General features: G+C 40.4%; 1 protein-coding gene and 1 pseudogene across 1 annotated transcript; both read right to left on the bottom strand.

Annotated features, from left to right (window-relative positions):
• Positions 1-1179: 1179 nt before the first annotated feature.
• On the bottom strand, positions 1180-4813 carry LOC118078466 (olfactory receptor 14A16-like; annotated as a pseudogene).
• Positions 4814-9414: 4601 nt separating this feature from the next.
• LOC118078463 (olfactory receptor 14A16-like) lies at positions 9415-10407 on the bottom strand. Its single transcript, XM_035102341.1, has one exon. The coding sequence runs from the start codon at positions 10405-10407 to the stop codon at positions 9415-9417; it is 993 nt and encodes a 330-aa protein (XP_034958232.1).
• Positions 10408-19181: the final 8774 nt, after the last annotated feature.

Here is a 19181-nt window from a genome sequence, read left to right as displayed (position 1 = left end):
ATGGTTTGGTTTTTGGCAATTAATTTAGGCCACAACTTTATTTAATTACACCAATTAATCCGAGTGTTGGCTTAGGCTTTTGGTTATCCACTCGTCCTTTCTTAAGAAGGACTATCACCATCTGTCCACTGAGGACAGGACTCAACTCATCTGTCCACTTGGGACAGGACTCAATCAGCTGCCCCCTTCGGACAGGACTCACCTCATCTGCCCACCTTGGGGCAGGACTCACTTCAGCTGTCACCATGGGACAGGACTCACCACTGTCCGCTTGGACAGTACCCGCTCCGACTTCCTGAAGGGAAGTCAAGTGAACATACCTGGGAGAGGAGGTGGCTGAGCCCAGACATTCCCTCCTCTCTTTGCCCAAGAATGTTCCCCAAGGCTCTTACTCTTATAATTGGGCCCACCATCCCCGCCAATGGCGGGATGGTAAGGACAAGAGCGTAAGCCCCGAGATTCCTTTAACGGAATACTTCTATATGGAGCAAACGGTGGAGGGGGTAGGCATCTGGATGCCACACCCCTCTACCAACCGCTTGACCAACCAAAAGCCTAACCGCCAACCTAACAAGTTGTGACAATTTGCTAACGCAGTAGGCGAAAAACCAAGAGGCAAAGCCAATCAGCCAATTGGAAAAATTCCTACTGGCCCCTGAATACAGGCGGCCCCGAAGGCAATAGAAATGTCGTGCTACCCTGCAAGAAAAAAGGGCGGGTGGGAGGGGATTCAAACGCCAAGGCAAAGTGATTCCAAAATGGAGGGCAAGATCTTTAAAAGGGGGACCCTTCAACCAATTAAAACTTCCATATTTGCATACCCACTCCCCATTACTCAGCATGACCTGTGGCCTATACAAGAACACAAACCCTATATTAAATTTCCTAGCAGCCCTACCACAATCCACTTTATATTGGATGATATAAAGCGCTATACTGATTTCGGTTATACACATTGTTAAGAAGAGATATCTAAACCAAACATATCAGAAATTAATACTTACACATCTTGTGCCCTTTATATTCTTAATTAGAGTAGAATATGGTGGCCTAAGCAAGATTATTCTGTTTGAGTCACACTTATATATACACACAGGAAACTCCTTCCCGGGAGATAAGCAATTAGGGAGGGAGAGGCAGAATTCAAATACTGAACAGACTTACAGAGTTGGTGTATGATTAAATGAATACTGAAAGATCAAGCTCTGAATTGAGGCCATGCGGTTGTAAAGTTTTAAGCATGAAAATCAATTTGGTTTCTTGTTGCCTGAGAATCTCTAAAGTATTATTTAGGGTTATACTGCCAGATGCCAAAAAACATGAAGTCGGAATCACTATGCTTCTTTTGTATAAAGTGAGGTGTGAGGGGGGCTTCCATAACTTGGTTACGGAAGTGTGATCTATGTTCCCCTATGCGAACCTTGAGGGGTCACGTAGTGCTTCCTATGTACAGTTTATTACAGGGACACCGAATGCAGTACACAACGTTCTTAGAATTGCAGGTTGTCATCGAGTTAATTTTGAAGGTGAACCGAGTGTGTTCACTCCTGATCTCCTTAACTGGCAAACTGTAAGGACATAAATTGCAGGAGCCGCACCTATAGTGGTCTTTGGTAATAATGGATGACGGTTCTAGGCAATCTGCTTTTACCAATTGATTGCGTAGGGTCCCTTTCTTTCTAAACCCTAAGAGCGGGGGATCTTTACAGCCAGGAATGTCTTCCACAATGTGCCAGTGTTTGTATATTATGTTTCTGATATGATGGGCTAGGGGAGTGAAATCCATCCCCATAACTAAACGGGGGGATTTTCTGTTGGTGTTGTCAGATGGTGTTGCAAGTAACTATTCCCTATTACGACTATTGACGCATTTGTATGCGTCTTGTATAATGTAATCAGGGTAGCCCCAATTAGTAAGGGCTTCTCCTAGCTTATAAGCTGCATTTTGGTAGTCTTTCTCGACAGTAGCATTCCTTTTGAGCCTGATTAATTGTCCATATGGTAGATTCCTTCTCAAATGTGATGGATGGCTGGAAGAATAATGGAGTAGGGAGTAGCGATCTGTTGGCTTTTTGTAGGGTTTAAATGCCAGGGAGTTTTGTCGGAAACATAAACAATTACGTCCAAAAAAGGAATTTCTTTGTCATGATGCTGACACGTAAATTTTAAATGGGGATCCAGAGTATTAACTCATTCTAGAAATGCTGTGCACATTCTGCTGTGTGTGTATATATAAGTGTGACTCAAACAGAATAATCTTGCTTAGGCCACCATATTCTACTCTAATTGAGAATATAAAGAACACAAGATGTGTAAGTATTAATTTCTGATATGTTTGGTTTAGAGGGAGGGGGTATGGAGTGGGCAAGAGATGGAGTGGGGTGAAAAATAAAATGAATTCTAAATAGGGGATGGATTAAACGGTTTAAAATTCGACTGTCACAAGGAGCTGGTTGAAGTTTGCAGGGAATTGCCAATCAGGGGAAGGAGGGTTTTTTTTAAAAAAAGATATGGTTATTAATTAATAGCAAATTTATTAAATAAATAATTGGGAATATTTTTTAGGGAAATCATAGGCTAAGGGATTTAATTTAGATATTTGATTGATTATTTTGAGGGAATTCTAAAGAATGTGAATATAATTGATTTTGTAATAATTTAGATCATTTAGATCAAACTGCTGAAGCTGGGTTTAAAATGGACTCGGGAGGGGAGGGACGGGGAAGACGAAATTATGTTAAGGAATATTAGATAAGATTCAATATTTGCTGGGTTTTTTTTCTATTCTTTCTTTTTTCTTTTTTGTGCCTTTTCTCTTTTTTCTTTTTAAAAATAATTAGGATAATTGCTTATGTTATGATGATATGAAAAATGTTTAAGTTGAAAATCTTCAATAAAAATCATTTAAAAAAAGAAGAAGCCCAATACTGGGCGAAACAGGTCCTAAACGCCAGCAACCTGTCTGTCGCGTCGTTGCTGACCCACCCTGTATCACATGTACTTTGCGTTCACCTTATTTCCTGTCAATACATTTAGACTTTGGATATTTCTGTGCCTTCGTGTTCTGCCTGTGTTGTATCACATTTGAACTCTGCACGTTTTGGCAGCATTGGCCCATAGCAGGATTTTTAAGCATTCAAGGAATATAAGCCATACCCCGAAAATAAGACAAAGTGATAGGTGCAGCAGCAATGCCAGCCACGGCAGGAGGAGGAGGAAAAAAAATAAGACATCCCCTGAAAATAAGCCATAGTGGGGTTTTTTAAAGAGAAAAATAAATATAAGACGGTGTCTTATTTTTGGAGAAACACGGTATTTCCCATGCATTCTGAAACTTCCCTATCACAGGGCAGTGTTTGTGTTTCTGACTGCCTCCAAGATGCATGTACTTTTTGCTGAGATGTTAATTTAGATATGTGTGCATGTGACATACCAGTAAATCTGTGAAATCCAGGCACCGCATAAATCAATTCCTCTAGGTGCTATCAGTGCATTGAAAACCCGAATACTCTGTTAAAATTGCTGTTTGCATGATGTGGAGTGACACAGAAGACGGGAAACATGAACTTTTTACTATCCATAAACCACTGGATTAAGAGCTTCTGAGATATGTTCAGCCTACTGTAGGCCACTTTGACAACCATGCAAGTGAACAACGGGGTAAAAACTTCAACATACATACGTAAATTATTATCAACATGCCATGGGATCTGACAAGGAAAGGGGGAAAAATACAGCTGAGCTGAAAGAATGCAAGATGGCCATGGGAAACAGAGCAGATGTTGAGTTTGAATATCTGAATCTATCAGGAAGATTTAACTTGAAATTATGCTCTGTTCCAGGAGTGCCCTTTAATTATACCTTTTCAGAACAAGCCTGGAAGATATATCCAGAGGAGATTGCCTCAAACCCAACAGTCTTGATAAAGCATTTTTAATCTCCTTATTCCTCATGCTGTAGATTATTGGATTGAACATGGGTGGTACAAGACTATACATCACAGTTAATGCAAAGTCTTAGAGGGAGGCCTAAGGTAAGCAAAACATACTGTGAAACAAAATACGGAGAAGACAACAAGGTGAGGTATGCAAGTGGAGAAGGCCTTTTTCCTTCCTTGAACAGAAGGGATTTTCAGAACTGCAGTAAAGATATGAACATAAGTGACAACAATGAAGACAAAACACCCAGACACAAGTATTATACTCACCACTATAGCTCCGATTTCCATTAGGTAGAAGTTTGAGCAAGCTAGTGTAAGTAATTGTGGGATCTCACAGAAAAACTGATTGACAATGTTTGAGCAGAAAGGGGTTGCAAAAGTTGCACTCGTGTGCATGATTGCATACAGAAGGCCAGCAAACCAAACACCAGCAACCATTTGTTTGCAGACTGCCCTGTTCATCACCATTTCATATTGTAATGGATTGCAGATGGCAACATAGCGATCATATGCCATGACTGTAAGAAGGGAAATATCAGAGGCCAAGAAGAAAACAAAGAAAAGAACTTGAGCAATACATCCAGTGTAAGAAATGTGTCTGGTATTCATGAGAGAATTCATGATGGATTTGGGGATGGTGACTGAAACAGCCCCTAGGTCCTGTATGGCCAAATTCATCAGAAAAAAGTACATGGGAGTGTGAAGGTGGTGGTCAAAAGCTACGGCAGAGATGATGAGAAGATTCCCAAATACAGTTGCCAGGTACAATGCCAGGAACAGAGAGAAGTGTAGAATCTGCAGTTCTCGTATTGCTGAGAACTCCAGGAGCAGAAATTCAGAGACAGAGGATTCATTATTTATTCTCTCATTCATCACTAAAATTCTTCCTGCCTCTGGAAGAAAACAGATATATATTGGTTTAAGTCCTCTTGTGATAACAAATATTTACTACTTTGGAAGAGGTTTTGTTGGATGTTGAAGGTAAAAGAAATAAGTGAACTAAAAAGGAGAAAAAACAAATCTTTATGTAAATTAGAACTTAGCTTTCAGCTCGATATAGATTATATATCACTATTTTAAAATAAGCTACCAGTGTTTCAAAACTAGTGGGTTGTGCTGTTCAGAGGCTCTTGAAGTCGAATGCTGCCACTGCTAGAGGAGGAACACGGGAGTCCCACTGCCATCATTGCCATACTTGCTTAGTATGTGGAAATTTGCAGAGGGCAGATGCAGCTTGAGAGAATCCCCATATTGACAAAACATATTTTGATATCGTAATTCAGTATCAAAACTGAAGACACTCTTTAATATAGCGGGATAACTTGCTGCCTTTATGATGCAAATTCAAAATCAAGTTTCTATTAAATTCCAATGTCCATAACAATTTAGTCATGGATATGATAAAAGCTTGATTCCTAATATCCCTATTCACTCAGTGAGTCCTCGGCAAGATTCAGGTAGGTAGCCGTGTTGGTCTGACGCAGTAAAAATGCATTAAATAAATAAATAAATTGTCCAGTAGCACTTTAGAGACCAACTAAGTTTGTTCTTGGCATGAGCTTTTGTGTGCATGCACAATTCTTCATGTTGGTTTCCAAGGTGCTACTAGACTCTCTCTCTCTCTCTCTCTCTCTCTCATTAGGCAAGAGCCACTGATAATAGTTCACACACTTGGCACATACTCACCTGTCTTCTGTTTTCTGTATTGTGCGCCTAATGCTTTTGAACTGCTTCCTACTTAAGATCACACAGGTTTCAACTGTTCTTAGCTTTGTTATATGTTTTTAACCTTAATGCATACTGTGTACAATCCACATTGTTATTCATGTATAATGTAGAGGGTCACAGCTGCTTTGCTCTTCCCCAGATCTTTTTGCTGACACATTATGCTAAGCCAAGACAAGGTGCTTCAGCTCCCTCCTCACTCACTTGGAGCTGCAATGAAGGTTTGTTCTTGGTTGAAGTTCATGGTTGGTGAGGAGAGAGGCTAACCACTAGCCTTAGCTTGGATGACATGCTAAAAAAAAACTTGGTGAAGCTTGAGCTGACCGTAAAAAGGATCATGGAGGATCAAAGCTACAGTATTCTTCTCTCCATGAGGTTCAACATTTCTGCAGTCTTCCTAAGATAAAATTTGCTTTAGCATGTCATGGAAACCAGGTCATTGGGTATTCTATGTGAGTCTCAATAAGTTTCAGGAGACCGCAACAAGCAGGTTTCCCCATTCTACACAATCCACTATACCGGTAGAAGTATTGTCTGCGTTTAGTCCTCTGAAAACTACTCAGGTATCACTAAAGTTATAAAAATATAAATATCTTACACTTTTCATTAATAGAAAGTAGATTTCCAGATGTAATTTCTTCATCACTTCATTTTCATCTGTATTTTAAGAAACCACCCCTTCCTTTTCTTCTGTAGCAGAGTACATATCTGTCTACTCTTCCCAAATGAATCTTTTAACATGGAGTGGAAAATTATAGTGTGTGTGTGTGTGTGTGTGTGTGTGTGTGTGTGTGTGTGTGTTTGTTTGTTTCTATGCACTCCTCAGAGTTTGGTCTCAAGAGCCCAACACAAATTAGCCATTGTTAAACAAGCCCACTGGGAAAATAACCTTCTCAGTGGCTAAATTTCTTTTCCTGGCGCTCAAGTGTCGGAAACGTATAATCGAATGTCTTGATGTGGGTTACCTGTAGGAGGTTTAGTAGTGCGGTCATACCCCATTTATGTATCCCGCTGATGCCCTCAGTTTTATATTTTTATATTTTTATGTATCCCACTGATGTCTTCAGTTTTTATATTTTTATATTTTATATATCCCCCTGATGCCTTCAGTTTTATATGTTTATCTTTGTATTGAGAAATGTTTTTGTTCTGACTAGCGGTCGAATAAAGTATATTGATTGATTGAAATTAGCCATTGTGTCTCTGGAAGCTTGGACTCAGGAGATAAAAGTAGTGTTTCTAAATACTTGGCCCCAGTAGTCTAATACAAATAATTAAGATGTGTAGAAAACAAAACAAAACAAAACCTTCCCATTTCTAAACAGCACACTATATAATGCTTAAAATAATAATAATAATGCTACATAAGTCTGTCTGGAACCTTCTGGTTTCAACTTGACTTTCTCAGACTTGTTTCACTCATTCATTCTTTATAAATAATGCTTTTATTTATTTTCATGATACAGAGAGTCACTGGCGGATGAAAGGGGGGAGTGCACTGACCCCGCACCATCAGGGAGGGGGGACCATTGGGGCTGCACCCCTGTATACATGCCACGCACCCCACGTCACGCAGGGCACCAGGCCCCCAGGACATGGCCACGCCCTCGTGGGTGGCATGCCACGCCTACTGGACGTGTGCCACACCCCCGTGGGCAGCATGCCACGCCCCCAGAATGTGCACCAGCCATGCCCCCAACTGCTCTCCACCCCCGGTTTTGGAGTGTGCACCTTCGCCACTGCAGAGAGTTGTGTGAGGTGTTCCCCGCTCCATTTCCCCCCTTCCTGTGTTTTGGTCAGTGCTCTAAATTTCACCAAAGTGTTTATCTTGTGAACTGCCATGATAGCTTGTGATGAAGGGTGGTATTTAAATCCAACAAATAGTAAAATAATAATAATAACTTTAAGGAAATACCCTAGTGTTCCACCTGAAAAAAAAGTTGGTCGGGCATCCTAGAAGCCACCATTTGCAATGCAGGCAAGGTATTTGTGATTTGCTTCTGCTAATACTGGTCTCCCATATATAAATGTGTGGATTTTTTTGACATTCAAATACAAGGACCAGCAGCTATTTTTCTATTTGTGTATGGTTACTTTTGGGGTTGATGAGAGGCCTTGTAGCACATACCACTTGTCTCCAGAGTTTCCATATCTATGTGGGATTTAACGTGCATCAATATTGTCTTGGGTTGCCCTGGGCAAAATATAGTGACTGACAATCTAATGAATAAATTAACAAATTAGCAGGTGTTTGTTTGTTTGTTTAAAAAAAAAACTATATCAAAGCAGTTCCCATGCCTTCTCTGGAGACTATATGAAGTTCATAATCAGAATATTGTGTTCAAATCTTTAGAATATGTTAGGATACATTTCCTACAGAACATGAAGTTCCTTTCATTTATTCATAAAGATTCCATACATTTGAGTACTTCAAGTTTTTTCCTGAGGTCCAAAGGAATGTAACAAGGAACATGTGTCACTGGTCTTTTTGGCTCTATTATTTAGATTTTATATACATCGTTCACTTTGCGCATTCCTCAAAAAACATAAGAGTACATCTGTTCAATGTGAAGTTGTTTTGTTTGACATATTGTGTGTCATCTTTTAATGAATTCCAGAGCATGACAGGTTTTTTCTCCAAGGAATGGTCTGTATTCCCAAACAATATAGCGGTAACAAACGGGATGAACACTTATCAGTTTTATGAAGCTGACCCTTAATCCCTGTGTGGAATTACTTCCCCTCTGTGAAACTCCAGTCATATTTTTCGAAAGGATGTGATTTTGTTTTGCTTTTTAAGATTTTGAGAAATAGTGTCAGTGGCCCCTGTGTCACATTCCCTCACTAATGATGGGAGTTGGGTAACATGACCAGTTTCCTGGGGTTTTTAAAAGATGCAACGCTCCCTAGTATCAACACTGCAAACATCTGTTAAGTAGAAAAGCCAGGTGTTCTACTTATGTGAAGGATGCCTTGTGTCCAATTATCTCCCACCAAAGGTTCAAAGTAATGAGGAGGCACTTCTGGAACAAAGATAGAATTTTATATATTTACATTCAATGAGGATTCCAGATTAATATTCACTCTCTTAAAACACAACACTTCATTTTAGAAACTTTACTTATTTGGGGCACAATAGTTTCAGGCAAAAACTCTCTACAAAGAACTTTTAAACCACAGTCAAAACTCTTGTTTAAAACTAGTTTAGGATAGACTATTTTCGCCTAAAATAGGTATTTGTGTCACTGCCTAGCAAGAATCTCACAGCCCCATCTAGGGTGTTTTCCTTAGCCTTATGAAGGCAAAATGGGTTGCCCTCTAAAGCTAATCCCTAAATCAAATCAGAACAGGTCCTTCTCAACCGAAGTTCCTAAACAAGGCTAATCCACAACTTTTGCCTTTCCCATAGCTAGAAACCAATGATGTGAATGGTTTTTTCCCTCCTTTCCATGCTCCTTTCCCCAGGAAAACCCACTCTTTAGCTTTAAATAAAAAGAAATGACAATCAACAAAAAAGCTGATTGCCTGATGAAAGCAGTGGCACGAGAGAAAGGATTAGACATGCACTAAATGACAAACAGTCCCTCTCTAAATGTATGATTTGTGATCAGAGATGCAAAATTATTAATGGTACATCTAAGGGGGAGGAACACAAGATGTCTTTGTGACACCTGGCAGATTTTGAGTTTGCATATCAAAATTTATCTAGAAGCTGTAACTGGTTGCGATATCTCCACAGTTCCCTATGCTTAGACCAGCGAAGAGAAATGTAACCTTTTCAGGATAAGTCTGGAAAAGATATTCATAGAAGCATGATTCACACCCAAGAGTTTTGATAAAGCATTTTTAATCTCCTTATTCCTCATGCTGTAAATTATTGGATTGAACATGGGTGGTACAATGGTATACATCACAGTTAATGCAAAGTCCAGGTCAGATGGAGTTTTAGAGGGAGGCCTAAGGTAAGCAAAGCATGCTGTGAAACAAAATACGGAGAAGACAACAAGGTGAGGGATGCAAGTGGAGAAGGCCTTTTTCCTTCCCTGAACAGAAGGGAGTTTCACAACTGCAGTAAAGATGTGCACATAAGTGAAAACAATGAAGACAAAACATCCAGATACAATTGTTATACTCGCCAATATAGCTCCGATTTCCATTAGGTAGAAGTTTGAGCAGGCAAGTGTAAGTAACTGTGGGATCTCACAGAAAAACTGATTGACAATGTTTGAGCAGAAAGGGGTTGCAAAAGTTGCACTCGTGTGCATGACTGCATTGAAAATTCCAGCAACCCACACACCAGCAACCATTTGTTTGCAGGCTGCCCTGTTCATCACCATTTCATATTGTAAGGGATTGCAAATGGCAACATAGCGATCGTACGCCATGACTGTAAGAAGGGCGACATCAGATGATCCAAAGAAAAATAATGAAAGCACTTGAGCAACACATCCAGCATAAGATATGTGTCTGATATTCATGAGAGAATTGGCCATGGATTTGGGGATGGTGACTGAAACAGCCCCTATGTCCTGTATGGCCAGGTTCATCAGAAAGAAGTACATAGGAGTGTGAAGGTGATGGTCAAAGGCTACAGCAGAGATGATGAGAAGATTCCCAAATACAGTTGCCAGGTACAATACCAGAAACAGAAAGAAGTGTAGAATCTGCAGTTCCCGTACAGCTGAAAATTCCAGGAGTAGAAATTCAGAGACAGAGGATTCATTGCCTGTCTTTGCATTCATCATTAAAATGATTGCTGCTTCTAGAGGAAAACAGGAAGATAAGCATAGGTTTATGTCCTTTTCTGATAACTTATATTTGGTATCCAATCCTGCCTTGGATGTGGTGTTTGTGGTATGTAGAATTAAAAGAAAGTAGTAAACAAAATGGTGTAATAATAAATATTCATCTAAAGGAGATGTTAGCTTTCAACTCCAGATTCATAATGCACCATTATCATATGATAAACTACTGCTAAGTACAGGTAGGTAGTCGTGTTGGTCTGACTGCTAAGTAGTCCTTTTTCTTCTGAGAATTATAGGGGTAGAAATACCCAAACAGTATAGAAATTTATTCATGTATGCTACTACAGTGCCAAGAAATTCCTTTGCCCAGAAATGGAAAGCAGAAGAAGAATCGACGAAAGAAGAATGGATACAAAAACTTATGGAATATGCAGAAGTTGTGAAATTTACTGGGGGGGGGGGAGGGGGGAGAAATCAAGGTAACAAACATTTTATTTTAAATAATGGAAACGCTTTATTGAATATTTATAAACAAATTGTAAACAGGATTTACTGTCATAAACTGTCGTTTCATAAGTATATAATTAAATTAGAGGAGTGAAGTAGATCATTTGGGGGGGGGGTTAATTTATATTGCAGTGCCCATCACAACTTAGGTCCAGGATACCTTAACAGCTTGATTCCCCATATCCCTGTTTTATCAGTGAGGTCTTTGACTGAGTCACTGGTAGTGGTTCCACACGTCTCAGACAAATAGCTCATACTCACCAGCAGACATGCATTCACTATTCTGGGCCCAATGCTTTGCAACTCCTTCCTAGTTGGGATCACGGAGGTTTCAACGGTTTTCATCTTTGCTGTATGCTTTCAACCTTAATGTACACTGTGCATAGACCACAGTCTTATGAATGTACAAATGCATAGGCTCTTGGTTGGTGAGGACAGAGGCTAACCATTAGTCCTGGTTTGGATGATGTGCTCAGTCAAATCCTGGTATAGCTTAAGATGAGAGTAAAAAGGTGCATGGAGGAGCAAGGCTACTGTAATCTTCTTTCCAGGAGGTTGAACATTTGTCCCGTCTCACTGAGTTAAGCTTTGGCTTAGCTTGTCATGGAAAACAGGTCCTTGGGTTTTCCATGTGCAGTGTAGGTTTCAGGAGAGACCACATAACAAGCAGGATTTCACATTCTACACAATACACAATAGTAGTATTGTTTGTATTTAACCCTCCAAAAACTACACAGGTATCACTAAAGTTATACAAAATATAAACATCTTACTCTTTCCCTTTAAATACATTTCCAGATGCAATTTCTTTCTCTCTTTAAGATGTTCTGGATTCTTCTAGCCACTCATGGACCTTTTGTAAAAATAAAATATAATGATGATGATGATGATGATGATGATGATGATGATGATGATGATGATATAGATAAATCAATCACCTGCATTGTCTTCTGTGAAAGTTAACATGTTTCTACACTCTTGTAGAATGAAGATTTTACCATGGTGTGGAAATTTATTATTATTGTTATAGTTATGTTCCTGGGAGTTTGGTCTCAAGAGCCTCAAACAAATCAGCAATTGTGTTCCTTTGTTGCTTGGACTCAGGAGTCCCACAAAAAGCAGCAGTGGGGTTTGTTAAGCCTTGGTCCCAGGAGTCCAACACAAATCCACCAAAGTATGGAAACTTCCACCTTTAAACAAACATTGCTCATGAAAATATTTAAGCTAGAATAAACCACCGACACGTAGATTTGTTTATATTCCTGTTTCTTTAAAAAACCCATATTATTTAATACTATTAATAGCATAGCTGCCCAGACTCCCGTATTCCCCAGGAAACCGCCCTTTTTCCAGCTGTTCCAAGCTGAAAAAAATGATTTTTTTGTTTTTTTCCCGGTTTACTTACTGGCCGGGGGAGGCTCCTTCTGCGCATGTCTGGAGTCTCTGGACATGCACATAAACGTTTTCTGGCGCGGTGGCCATTTTGGAACTGGGCGGAGCATGCTCAGGAGTGACTTTTGATGCTGCTCTGCCTAGTTCCAAAATGGCTGCAGCGCGGCGGACATTTTGGAACTGAGCAGAGCAGCACCAAAAGTCGCTTCTGAGCATGCTCCGCCCAGTTCCAAAATGGCGGCAGCGCTTCTTCCAGTCTGCTACTTCCGGTCCGATCCCTTATTTTTCTGGCAGGAACATGGCAAGTATGATTAATAGTGATGATGTTAATGACATATAAGTCTTTCTGGAACCTTCTTGTTTCAACTGGACCTTCACAGACTCATTTCTGATAGTTGTGTGAGATATAACTAGCTCAGTGTTCCCCACTGTGTTCTCCCATTTAGGAAATCTGGAGGTGATGGTGTTTATTGCATTGTTCATCTGAGGTCTGTATTTTATATGGTCTGAGAACTAGTTCTTCATTAACAACATCCTATGTGTCCCTGAAACACCATCATTTATCCAACCCTCACCTTTGGCTGCAGAGGAATCTACGTTCATAACCCTGTGCCATAATATCACTTTTGTCTCAGTAGCTGATGTATCTGGGACTTGACACCTTGTGTTAAATCAGAGTTAAGGTGTTAACACACATGGTAGCCTGGTCCTGAGTTTACTATGAAACAGGAGCTCATCAGGGGAGCATCCCTGCTCCATAGATGTGGCCCTGTAACTTTGTAATGTCAAATAAGGATCTGTATTGAGTCCCGCCAGCAAATACCATGTAATTTTCACTTCACTTTCTGCCAGCCCACTAGCAGGACTTTTTGAAACTAGAAGTAACATGAAAAGAATTTTCTCAAGTACCTGTGATGCAAACTTACGGCCCATGCCTGGGGAAAAAATAGCCCTCAAGTGTGACTATTTCAGGATACTTTTGATTGAGTTAGCACAGTGACCCCAAACTAAGGCCCGGGGGCCGGATGCGGCCCAATCACCTTCTAAATAAGGCCCGCAGACAGGAATCATCATGTTTTTACATGATTAGAATGTGTCCTTTTATTTAAAATGCATCTCTTGGTTATTTGTGGGGCATAGGAATTCGTTCATATATTTTTTCAAAATATAGTCCGGCCCCCCACAAGGTCTGAAGGACAGTGGACCGGCCCCCTGCTGAAAAAGTTTGCTGACCCCTGATTAGCACAATGGTTATTTCTCCAAGCACATTAAAAGTTAGCTGGATTCCCTGTAAACATACTTCAGCTAGAACAAATCATAGACACTTAGCTTGGCAAATATGTGAAGATATTTACTCACAGAGTTTCAAACCTTACAGCAAGCAAGTCTCTATCCATCGGCAGTACAAAAATTAAAGAAGTCAAAGTGTTCTCGAAAATTGTCTCGAAAAGAAAATAGCTTCATTTCCTTGCAAAAAGGAACATGCAATCTTTTGGTTAGCAAGGACGTATACTGTAAAGATTCAGGTCACTTGGTTTATTTTACAGCTGAGAGCCATATTGCAGCTTTAGCCTGTTCCAGGAAGCAGCAGCTAGAGAAAAACAAGAGGGAAGGGGCAATAGCAGCTAGGAGCCTGCTAACTCCACTATACATGCAACTTGATCCCAGGGCTCAGGTTAACCCTTTCATGCACACAAATGTGAATCAGTAGCTGTATATCACAACAAATTTGAGTAAGAATATCTGACTAGCAAATAGTCACATCCCCACCATGTAAACAAATCTATTCCCAGCTTGGACCAAAATTCTACTGTTGCTTTCTTAATACCCATTGATTCCTTATGTCCTCCATCGTCATATATTTGACTTATAGGGTAGCCTGTAACCTTTTTATCTATACACCCATTCACTTGAGGCCAGTGTAAAATTTATCTGACTTTTTTCTTGCATTTCTCTATCTCAGTATGCTCTGTACTTTGTATTTGTGCCTACTGTGTTTTGGGTACTGCAAGTCTCCTTTAATACAACTCCATTAATTACCATGAACTCTACTGTATAATGATTGTATGAACTTGACGTTCTGTGTGCTAACAGGTGTCAATAGGCTGCCTGTATGACCACCTGAAGGGTATCATCTTTAGCCTCTCTCAGTTCAGTCCACACATTGGTAAGTTTTTAAAAGACTTTGTCCCAGGAGTCTAACACAAATAATCAAGGTATGTAAAAAAACCATCCTGTTTCAAAGCAACTTACTATATAACATTTAAAATACTTGTGTGAGATATGACTAGCTCAGTGTGTCCACCCCCCACTGTGTTCCTCCTGCTTCTGGCATTCTTTCCTCCCTTTTATGATATCTGAAGTAGATGCTTTCTGTTGCATTTGAATACTTGACAATCTGAATCCTGTATTTGATATGATCTGGAGGTTACTTTTTGTTAAGAGCCCTATGTGTCCATATGATACAATCATGCCTTTTTGATTGTCACCTTTGGGTGTAGTGGGATTTGTGCTTATAACCCTGTACTGAACGCCTTGTGTTAAATCAGAGTTAGAGTGTTCTGCACATTGTAGTCTAGTCCTGAGCTTTCTATTAAATAAGCGCTTAGCTAGTTATGTGACCCAATCATTTTGTAATACCAAATCAAGCTCAGTTTTGAGTCTAAGGCTTTTTACAGCAAATTCTTTATAATTTTTATTTTGCTTTCTGCCACCCCGCTAGTCTAGTGGCAGGCAGTGAAATTTCTCATAGGTGATAAGTTAGGGCCAGAGGCACTAGCTTGCAAAGGCATGCGGGGGTCGATGTTATGTGTGTGACGCTGTGATGTCCTGATGTCGGGCATGTGAGCATCGCACCTCGATGCCTAAGCTGTGCAGAAGCTTCCTGGGCTTTGGGAAGGAGGCACCAGGGGAACATTTAGGGGACTAGCCAAGTCCCCTAGTCCAATGGCTGCTCACCACTGCACTAGTCTGAGGCTATTTGTGAGTATAATGTCTCCTTTAAATACTACGCCATCAGTTACCATGCGTTTAACTGTAGGATGAGTGTATGGACTTGACATTCTGTGGGCTGACCCACCTGTAGAGATGGCCCATATAACCATCTGAAGAGTATTCTTTTTCCCTATCTCAGTTCAGTCCATGCACTTGTAGAGACTGGCTGTTTTTAAAAAACCTAGAACAAGGACAATTTTCCATTCTACACAATAGACTATAGTAGTATGGTGTGCATTTTGCTCTCCAAAAGCTATCCAGGTATCACTAATGCTATAAAAAATATAAACACCTTACTCTTTCCCTTTATAGAAAATAGATTTCCAGATGCAATTTCTTCATCACTTTAAGATGTTCTATATTTTTCTAGCCACTCATGGAACATTTTCTTCTAAATCTCTCCCTCCTTTTCTCCTGAGACAGTGAAAATGTTTGTATACACTTGCAGAATGATGCTTTACCATTGGGTGGAAATTATTATTTTTATTCTATTCATGTTCCTGGGAGTTTGATCTCAAGAGCCCCAAACAAATTAGCAATTGTGTTTCTGGATGCTTGGACTCAGGAGTCCTACACAAAACAACCATGGTGGGTTTTTAAAGACTTTGCCCTATGGGACAAACACAAATAATCAAGGTATGTAAATAAACCATCCTGCTTCAAAACAACTTACTATATAATATTTAAAATACTTGTATGAGATATGATAGCTCAGTCCCCCCCCCCCACACACACTGTGTTCCTCCTACTTCTGCCATTCTTTCCTCCCTTTTATAATATCTGAAGTAGATGCTTTCTGTGGCATTTGAATACTTGGCAATCTGAGTCCTGTATTTGATATGATCTGGGAGTTGCTTTTTTGTTAAGAGACCAATGTGTCATATGATACCATCATGCACTTTGACGGTCACCTTTGGTTGTAATGGGATTTGTGCTTATAACCCTGTGACATCACACATTTTTTAAAAAATATTTTTTTATTGATTTTACACATTACAAAACAATACATACAAAACAAAACAATACATACATAACATTCCCCACCTTCTTCCAACCTCCCCTCTACAGGCCCTCTCCTGCCACGAGAGTGTCCCGTGCAAGTAGACAGTCGAAGGTGGTCCATTTTATAGTTGGATACTTAAATATAGGAGGATTAGCTGCCCATATTATGCCCATATAATGCAGACTCAAATTCACTTTTTGTTTGTTAATGTCCAGTGCAATGGCCATCACAACTGGGGTCCAGGATACCTTAACAGCTTGATTCCTAATATCCCTGTTTGATCAGTGAGGTCTTTGACTGAGTCACTGGTAGTGGCTCCACATGACTCAGACACACAGTAGAGACTGGCCATTTTTAAACTATCATTTGCCACATACCACCTCACAGTCAGTCTCACTGCTTATCTCCACTGTGCTAAAAGCTCTGGGCAATGCATGAACCACCACTAAATTTCAACCAGGTGTAAACGCTGAGGAAATACCATAGATTTCACCCGGGGGGAAATCCTAAAAAGATATAGTCTTTAGCCAATGCCTAAGCCAATACCGCTCACATTTGTAATCAATAAAGTTGTGGCCAAAATTTGCCCAATAACCTTAAACTTAAATTCTGTGTCCGTTTGAAGTTCTTTCTTCCAACGGGGGGTTGGTTTGAGGGTCTTGACACGCTACTGGATAGCATGACCAATTTTCTCAGTGTTTAAAAGATACAACTCTCCTTAGTAACAACACTGGATACATCTGTTTACTTACACTCATTGTGTCTTCCAACTTAATGGTTACTCTTCAAAGGCACGACACTTCATTTTACTCATGCTTGTTCATGTAAGACACAATATGTAGTTTCAGGCAGACACTCTTTACACTGAACTTTAAAACCCCAGTCAGCACTTTTCTTCAAACCTCTTTGCAGGATAGATTATTTCCATTTATAATGGGCATTTGTTTCACTGCCCTAGCAACTATCTTACAACTTCTCCTAAACTTTTTAATTCCCCTTCAAGGAATTAAATTGGTCATCCATGTTTAGCTAGTTCCTAATCCCAATCAGAAAAAGTCCTTCTCTCTCCAGGTTGCTGTCTAACTGACAAATAGTCCCTCTATCTAGCTGACATACAATCCCACTCTGTTTGACAGCAAAGTTCTGTATTTTTTGACTCACCAGTTCTTCCAGATTGGTTGGTGTTTTAATAAACTCTGACTGCTGCTGACTCAAGATCTGACCATTGCAATCACCTTTATCTATGCTGCTTCTAAGGGAATGGTGAATACCTCTGGTACCTGTTCTGTTCTTATTTCAGTAGTGATGTAAAAATCTGCATTGTCCAGTGAGGAGGTTTCTCTTTTTTGTATTTTCTCCTGAGCTTCCTTTAGATGGCAACATATTTTCTCAGTGGTGGCCTTCTCGGTGGTGGCGCCCACCCTGTGGAACGCCCTCCCATCAGATGTCAAAGAGAAAAACAGGTACCAGGTTTTTAGAAGACATCTGAAGGCAGCCCTGTTTAGGGAGACTTTTAATGTTTAATAGATTATTTTATTTCTTTTTTCTGTTGGAAGCCATCCAGAGTGCCTGGGGAAAACCAGCCAGATGGGCGGGGTATAAATAAATTATTATTATTATTATTATTATTATTATTATTATTATTATTATTGCAAAGAAGTTGCATCCCCCCATGCATTCTGAAACTTCCCTACCACAGGGAAGTGTTTGTGTTTCTGACTGCCTCAAAGATGCATGTACTTTTTGCTGAGATGTTAATTCAGATATGTGTGCATGTGACATTCTAGTAATTCTGTGAATTCCTACTCCCCCCCCCCCAAAAAAAAATATTTTCATCTAAGTGCTATCACTACCTTGAAAACCTGAATACTAGGTTAAAATTGCTGTTTACATGCTGCAGGGTGTCAGAGCTGAAAGGAAACATGACCTGTTGCTATCCATATTTTAGAAGATTAAGGGTTGCTGAGATGTGTTCAGCCTTTTGTGTGGTCAGGCAGAGACCCCCAAAACCCCAGGCAGCCGCCAAGCAGAATAACACCACCAGACAATGTTCTATGGGATCAAAATTGGCCACAACTTTATTAAGATTTAGGGGTAGGGAGATCTTGGCACAGACATTGGGCGTTTATCCTTCCCAACCCCCCAGCCGGGGATCTGGGTAATTTCTGGGTTATCCAGCATATATGGGGGTTGGGCTAGCTCTGGAGAACATATGTTCAAGCAGATAGCCCGCCCCCTGCCAATGCAAGGAAAGTCATTTCCAGCCCTTCAACAGCGGCCTTGTCGTAGCAGCTCCTGCGTGCATATTCACCTGCGGAAGAAAAAAGGGGGTTAACCTGTAATGTAAGCATTAACTTTTGGGATTGGAGGGTGGGAAAGCTCTGGAGCCGCCTAATGCTTCCCAGGTATGTCTCACTTCTGCTCTGGGCACCGGATAGTTACCTCCTCCAACCTGGCCAATCCCCCACACCTGGCAACACCTCCCCCGGCTGGATTGGACGGCTGGCTGTGTGCGCGGAGATGACAGGTATCCAGCCTGGGAAGGTGGAACCAGCATCCAAACTGCCAGGGACTGCCTGAGGCTCCCAGGGGGCTACATGCAACTGTGCAAAATGTGCACCCCTTTTATATGGGGCACGGTCACTGTAGGCCACTTTAAGAATCATGCAAGTGAACAATGGGGTATGAATGTCAACATACATACGTAAATGTATTATCAACATGCCATGGGATCTGACAAGCAAAAGTGTGAAAGATACAGCTGAGCTGAAGGAATGCAAGATGTCCATTTAAAACAATACAGATGTTCAGTTTGTATATCTGAATCTATGAGGAAGATTTCACTTGAAATGATGCTCTGTTCCAGGAAATCTCT

The sequence above is a fragment of the Zootoca vivipara genome, chromosome 13, assembly GCF_963506605.1.
Source record: "Zootoca vivipara chromosome 13, rZooViv1.1, whole genome shotgun sequence".
Classification (NCBI taxonomy): Eukaryota; Metazoa; Chordata; class Lepidosauria; order Squamata; family Lacertidae; genus Zootoca; species Zootoca vivipara.
This window is presented reverse-complemented; position numbering and strand designations above follow the sequence as displayed.

Coding starts and splice junctions, on each gene's coding strand:
- LOC118078463 (XM_035102341.1), bottom strand. CDS start 10,407: ATGAATGCAAAGACAGGCAATGAATCCTCTGTCTCTGAATTTCTACTC.